Genomic DNA, 7,001 nt, shown 5'->3' with positions numbered 1-7,001 from the left:
ATATATATATATATATATATATATATATATATATATAAAGTATAGTTTGATTGCTCGAGGACGAGCAATGGTTTAAGTGTGGGGTGTTGATGATTTAATTACGTATTTTAGTCGATTATTACACTCTAATTTACTGCACTTTAGTTGAGTTTGCGCTTTAATCGCTAGTGTTTTGCACTAATGGTGTGTTTTATGCCTTGTAGGAGTAATTTCGAGCTATATAGATGTTATGGAATGAATTCATGTGATTTGGAGCTTTGAAGTCTGAGTAAAAGCCCAAGAAATTAAGCCGGGATCGTATTCGGGGATCAACGGATGATAGAGCAACAAAACGAAGAAACGAGTAGGCATATTGCGCACTATCTAGTAAAATGCACATAACTTTTCGCTCAGAACTCCATTTGTGCTTCACAATATATGGTTGGAAATTTAACTCAAAGGGCTACAACTTTCATGTTTTACGTTTTTCCAAATTCCAAATGGAACAGGGTGAAAAACGCGGTCGAAACTGCGACCGCGGACCTGAGGCGGGCTGAGGCAGTATACTTGCCAAATACCGCGTTCGTACCGCGGCTGTCCAGACGTGAAAAATTTGTCCTTTTTCGCGTAGGAGAAGGTATAATAGTTTGGGCCCGACCCTACTTGGTATATACATGGAAAAACGGTATTTTAAGAGGTTGGACACACTTTTGATATAATTTAGACCTAAGGAGGCCAAGGAGACCGGAGATTCGACCTAAGGAGGCAAGAACACAATAGGAACAATGCGGGGAATTCTTCTACGAGTTTTTCCTTCCTCTTCCTATCTTTCATTGTTGGTTATGACTTTTAGTATTGTAGTTTTACATACTATTATGAATAACTAATTTGTTATCTAGGGGTTTGATAGAACCTTTTGTACGATAAATTGTTGTTATGTTTTTATATAATTGAGTCGTTGGATTTCTCTACTTGTTCAACTACGTGTTTATTGTTGTTGATTGAATGGTCATCGATTGACTGTACCTATTTATTATGTGTTGCTTGAGAAAGGATACATATTTAGGTGGCTGTTGAACAACGTCACTCCTAACGTATGTGAGAAATCAATACATTGGGTTTAAAGGTAGGTTTAGAAATAACAAAGCCTTGACGTGGTCATAGTGAGGGGTTAGATGAAGCCAACTAGCGTAGTTCGAGAGAATATGTCTAGTAAATTGTTGTAGTTGCTCGAGAGAGAATTACGACACCTAAAGAGCTCACGATCAGTAGAGAATACATCAGCGAAATTGTAGGGAACATAGCTGTAAGGATTCCGACAATTGGGAAAATCATAACTCTAGATCTCCTTAATTTAGCCTCCAACCCTTTGTCTCGTTAGTTGATAATTTTACCGTTTTCTAGTATTTGCTAGTTAATTAGTTAGAAATATAAATCTCAATCTTTATAATTTAGAAAATTGTTCAAACTTGTCTTTTTAGTGATATTAAACAGATACATCTAAGCCTTAGTTCTCTGTGGGATTCGATTCCGGACTTTTAGACCGGATTATATTTGCAGCGACCGCTTATCCTTTTTAGGACTAGAGTTGGGCGTGATCACTATGTTTGCATATTTTCTTTAATTTTACATAGACCCAGGCCTATGGGAGAAAGATTATATCGGACCTAGATGAGGTATTGATGGTGATTTTATAATCTCGCATAACAGAATGTGATACTATAAGATAGAATGAAATAAAAAATAAATTGTCCATTATCTCTAGCATAGAATTTTTCATTCCTCGAAGGCTTACGGGTCCAATAATGATGCGTGGATTTTTTATCACCAAATGTCAGAAGAAACTCCTCCATTTTCAATTATGTTGACACAATTTGGATCGGTACAGATTAAGAAATAAATAATTTTTTTAAAAGTTTATGGTCTAAAATATGGCATGATATTTATATGGCTATAAAACTTTTGAAACCTGTGGCTTTAAATATATCATAATATTTGTAGGATTATAAAAGTTTTTCAATAAAAATACAATTAGAAGTATAAAGTTAATTATTTTCAAATTTAAAAATATATCATTTTTATTCAGAATGAATCAAAAAAAAAAAGTGTGTCTCATAAACTAGAATAGAAATAATATATTGTAAAAGCTATCATATATATATATATATCAATGGATAGTACAAGGTTTTCAATGGGGTCTAAGTCGTCGTTCGTCACGGTCCTGGGTTAAGGTAGGGGGCGGGATAGAGGGGACGTGGGACGAGGAACAAGATGGGTCTCGGTATCCCAACCCTAGATTTTGATTCAATTTATAAACGAAAAAGGGTCAAAACTACCCCTATGGTTTGCTAAATGGTTTATAAATACCCTCCATCCATCTATCAGTTCAAAAAAACACACGACATTAATTTTATTAAAAATTACCCTCGCGTCTAACCGCAGAACGGATGGGCCTTTCATTTAATGAGGTGGCATTTTTTTACTGGGACACGTGGCATTTTCGGCAGAAAATCAAACATGGGTCCTATTTTTTACTTGGGTTTGTTACCTGGGTCAAAATATTAACATTAACCCATCCTTTTTTATCGGACATTTACATTAATCAAACAATGTCGTATCAGCAACTGAAAAATTCATTTTCCGATGGTTGTATCTCCGCCGCGGGTGGACACCTGGAAAGAAAGATGTGGGAGGAAGCAGAGCAAGATGCAGGAGTTGATGATGAGATGCTTGCTATTTTCGGTTACAAAGTGAAGGCATCAGACATGGCTGAAGTTGCTCAGAAAGTTGAACAGCTTGAGGAAGTTATGGGTAGTGTTCAACAAGATAATCTTTCATTTCTTGCTTCTGAAACTGTTCATTATAACCTTCAGATCTCTCATCTTTGGCTCGAATCTATGATTCTGAACTCAACCCACAAGAACCTTTTACCAATTAATCTTCCTCTTTCACAACTAATATTCCTCAAACAACAAACCTAACTACTATCCCAAGTAAAGCCGTTTTCCCCAAATTGAAAATCCAACTAGATTACTACATGCATCGCCGGTGTAACAGCCACAGAGCAAGAGATTAAAACCCACAACTACAACAGATGGTGAGTGGTGTGGGGTAGTTCTGAGAGCGAGTCAATTTCCACGCGAACGTCTCAGTCAACTTGGTCACACATTAATGGCATGTGCAGGAGCAATTCAACAACAGAACATTAAATTAGCTGAAGTTTTGTTGAAGCAAACGGATGGATTAACGTAAAGTTTTTGACTCGGGTAAAGTCGGATCCGTTAATGGGTTGAAATAAGACCCATGTTTGATTTTTTGCCGAAAAGGCCACGTGTCCCAGTAAAAAAATGCCACCTCATTAAATGAAAGGCCCATTTGTTTTGCAGTTAGACGCGAGGATAATTTTACTAATAAAATTAACGTCGTGTATTTTTTTGGATTGATAGATGGACGGAGGGTATTTATAAATCATTTTTTCTAATACTCCGTACCAAACAACCCCAAAATATTTTCCTGAAAAATGAGTGATTTTATCATTTATTTTCTCTTATTTGATTGATGAGTGAAAAACAATTTCAAAATATTTTTTAAATAAGAGATATTTTTTAAAAATAATTATGATTAATAATTAATTTTATTAAAAGGTGTACAAAAATCGTAAATCATCAATAATACGGACATGAATGGAGTATTTTAAACTCAACATCCTATTTTTTTTCAAAAAAAGGTTCAAATCTTGGATGAGAAATTTTTTCAGCTTTCAGAAAAATGTGCGCACAATTTTCATTGTCATTATTTCACCCAAAAACTTCCCCTATTTTCATTGTCGAAGAATTGGAAGGTCGTGCGGGAGAGAATGAGAATATTAAGACAATATGAGTGATTCCTTCTATCCCAATTTATGTGTTGTACTTTTTTTAGTCTACCCAAACAATAATGTCCTACTTTCCTATTTAAAAATAAATTAATTAATTTTTATCTAATTTTAATGAAATGATTTACAAATACAAAAATTTACGATTTATCTTATACCGTAAGTTTCATAAATTTTTTTTCCTTTCTTAAACTGTGTGTCAAGTTAAACAAAACAAATAAATTGATACGAGGGAGTAATTAATTAGACATATATACACCTTCCGTTCATTTCTAGTTGTCAAACATTTTAAAAATAAATTTTTATTTTTACTTGTCACTTTTTGCATATCAAGAAAAAAATAATTTATTTTTTCTATTTTACCCTAAGCATTAGTTACTTATTCCAAATCAATTTTCAAATACATTAATATTATGCACTAATTAATATGTATATCATAGTAAATTATATACTTTATTTATTATTTTATAAGGGATACGCAAAGTCAATAGTGGACAAGTAAGAGCGAAAGAGGCAAATAGAAAGTACCTGTGAAATAACTCCAAGAACACCTAAGGACACTCTAGCTGCATCCAGTTCAGGGTTACCATTTTCCAATATACGGATTTGAGCATAATTCTGAGCGGCTTCAGCTGGTGTGACAATTCGAAGTTGGACAATATAATCATGTACTGAACTTCCCAAACCCCAGAGAGAACTTCCATGAGCGCCTGTCCCAATAAGGCCACCAATGGTTAAACCCCACCAATAAGGTGCGTAAGGCAAAACCAGCCCAGACTTAGCTGCCTCACTAATCAGCTGTTTTAACGTCACCCCACTCTCAACAGTTATGCTCATGTTTTCTTGATCTACCCTTAGGATTTTGTTCAAGAACTTGGTACTTATAAGCAATCCATCTTCGCCGTCTGGACATACCAACTTTGGTATGCTGTGAGAAAACCTAGTTGTCACTTTCATTTTTCTCTTTATCATTGTTGCATTTGCCACCACGGAAATGAGCTCTTCTTCTGTTGTAGGGAAAACAGCTTGACCTGCCCTGCAAATGCTCCTGTCCGGGAATGCACCGTATGAGTTTGTAATGGTGCAGTTAAAGTTGTTCTTGGACGTGCATTTTATGGGATCTTCAGGCGGGCTAGATTTGACTACGTTCAATATCATCAAGAAATAGATGCAGATTAATGTTAAGATTTCCATGGCTGGTATAACCGTACAGATTGTAGCTCCAGAGGGTTGTATTGCCTAACCAAATATAAATAAATACATGTACCATATATGTAGCTTGTAAGTTGGATTATAAATACGGTAGAGAGAGTATTTTAGAGGCAAAGAAAGGAGCCCACAAAGACATCATGCTATTTCAGACATGGATTTTGACAGTCTAACCTCTAGACATGGATTTTGCCATCATGAGTAAAATAAGAAAATTGTCTGCCAAGATGTTTGAAGTACACATCATGCTATTGGTTTGGTAAAATCTTGTAGTACGAGTACTAGCCTTGCACGTGAGATTGGAAAAACAAAATAAAGAAAAACATAAAATATTTATTCTTTCACCCCCAATCTCTCAATAGATGAAAAGTATGTATGTTGTGATATCAAAAAAAATTAAGAGAAGACTTCCTCCATTTTGTTTCCTAATTCATATTGCTATCGCTACATGTCAAAATAAAGAGAAGTCTTCCTTCATTAATCTGTTTTAAAAAAAAAAAAAATCATGTTGGTAGTGCAAATATGAGTCACTGCACGAGTTGAAAGCATTACTATCTTTGAAGTGAAGAAGAGATATAATAACAAGAAGATAGGATCAAAGTATAGAAAACAACTGTCATAGAAGCGTGTTTTATTTTCGCAAAGACATGAGAAACTGAGAATTTATTAGAAAAAGATTAGAATACTGTTCACCTTCAAAATCGGATAATAATTGAATTTGTAAGTGGTTTTAAGGATACGTGGATTAAATTGATACAGAGCGATAAATTAAATTGCAATTGAAATGAAGTATGATAAAGTAAATTCGAACCACACGAATTGAACAGTTGCATCCTTGGGAGGTGAGCCACCCTTGAACAGAATACACTTCGATTAGTGTCAAGACACAGTTGAATAATGTTTAACTCAAAAGATATTACAACCTTTTTGAATAAATCAATTAAAGAAAATGATGGGGTAAATCTTAGGCAAGCATAATAATCTTTAGAACAAAAAGAGTATAAGATGAACACAACGGATAATATTTCCTGATCTTATGAAGATCAATGATTGAACGTTAGAAATGCTGGTAGTTCCTTGTAGAAAGTATTACAATCAATGTTCTATCTTAGAGAAAAGTTGAAAAAAAAGAGAAGCCCCGTTACAAGGTTGTTCTCCCACTATATATAAGGGACAGACACCTTCTAGATCCTAAAAAGCATATTACGGGGAATATTCCTAACGCCCCCTGTCGAACCTACGTTGAGCTGCGAGGATCTTGCCGATGGTCGTGTTCATCAGTGGTCATGGTCGTCCAAATTTGAACCCATACAGTTAGTCCCTCCACTTGTCGAGGTCGCAACTTGACGCGTGCTCGATAGGCGGACACAGTTCACCCTTCGTGGAGAAATTTGGTTTCATGGAGCGTCAAGACTTGGCTAGCAGTGGGGAGTCAATGTGCTAAACAAGACATTGGTGTTGTGTCTTATCAGGAGATGACGTCATCTGCCTTTTCGTCATCATTGTGCGTGTTTTCGAGACAGGGGCTGACGACTTGTCGCTTCGGTTTTGGTACCAATCCTGCAGTCTTTCGCCTCGATTCCGGTGCTACTCTGCAACTTTTCGCTTTGATTGCGCTGCTACCAACCCTATAAATAGGTGGAGGGTTTGTTTTTTCAAAAACTCTTGGCCATTTCACTTCCGGTTATTCTTCCTCATCTTTGTTGTATTCGTTCTCACGGTTTTCTGCTTCTTCTTCTTTCACTCTCCACCCACAGCTTTCTCTGCTATTCTAACATCTTTCCCGTTAAAGCAATGCCTAGAACACATCAATTCCATGAAGGGGTTTCTGAGGCGGACCCGCTGTCCGTGGCATTCCCCTCCGGTGGCGAGGACACTATGGTGGAAGAGGGGGGCAGCTTTCCTACCGTGGAGGAATTGCTGCCGAGGCACCCCACCT

At 36.2% G+C, this 7,001-nt stretch overlaps 1 protein-coding gene across 2 annotated transcripts in view; it reads right to left on the bottom strand.

The window, feature by feature from the left end:
- LOC109213786 (probable L-gulonolactone oxidase 6) overlaps positions 1–5,366 on the bottom strand; it is a 14,699-nt gene extending 9,333 nt beyond the window's left edge. Inside the window, exon 1 of one of the 2 annotated variants that reach the window (XM_019377616.1) lies at positions 4,382–5,366. In XM_019377616.1, the coding sequence (XP_019233161.1) occupies positions 4,382–5,047 (666 nt within the window). In that variant the 5' untranslated portion in view covers positions 5,048–5,366. The remainder of the gene's footprint in view (positions 1–4,381) is intronic. The other variant, XM_019377624.1, reaches the window with a different exon arrangement.

The sequence above is a fragment of the Nicotiana attenuata genome, chromosome 2, assembly GCF_001879085.1.
Source record: "Nicotiana attenuata strain UT chromosome 2, NIATTr2, whole genome shotgun sequence".
NCBI classification, from domain to species: Eukaryota; Viridiplantae; Streptophyta; class Magnoliopsida; order Solanales; family Solanaceae; genus Nicotiana; species Nicotiana attenuata.
The sequence above is the reverse complement of the archived record's forward strand: the minus strand, read 5'-3'. Positions and strand labels throughout refer to the sequence as shown.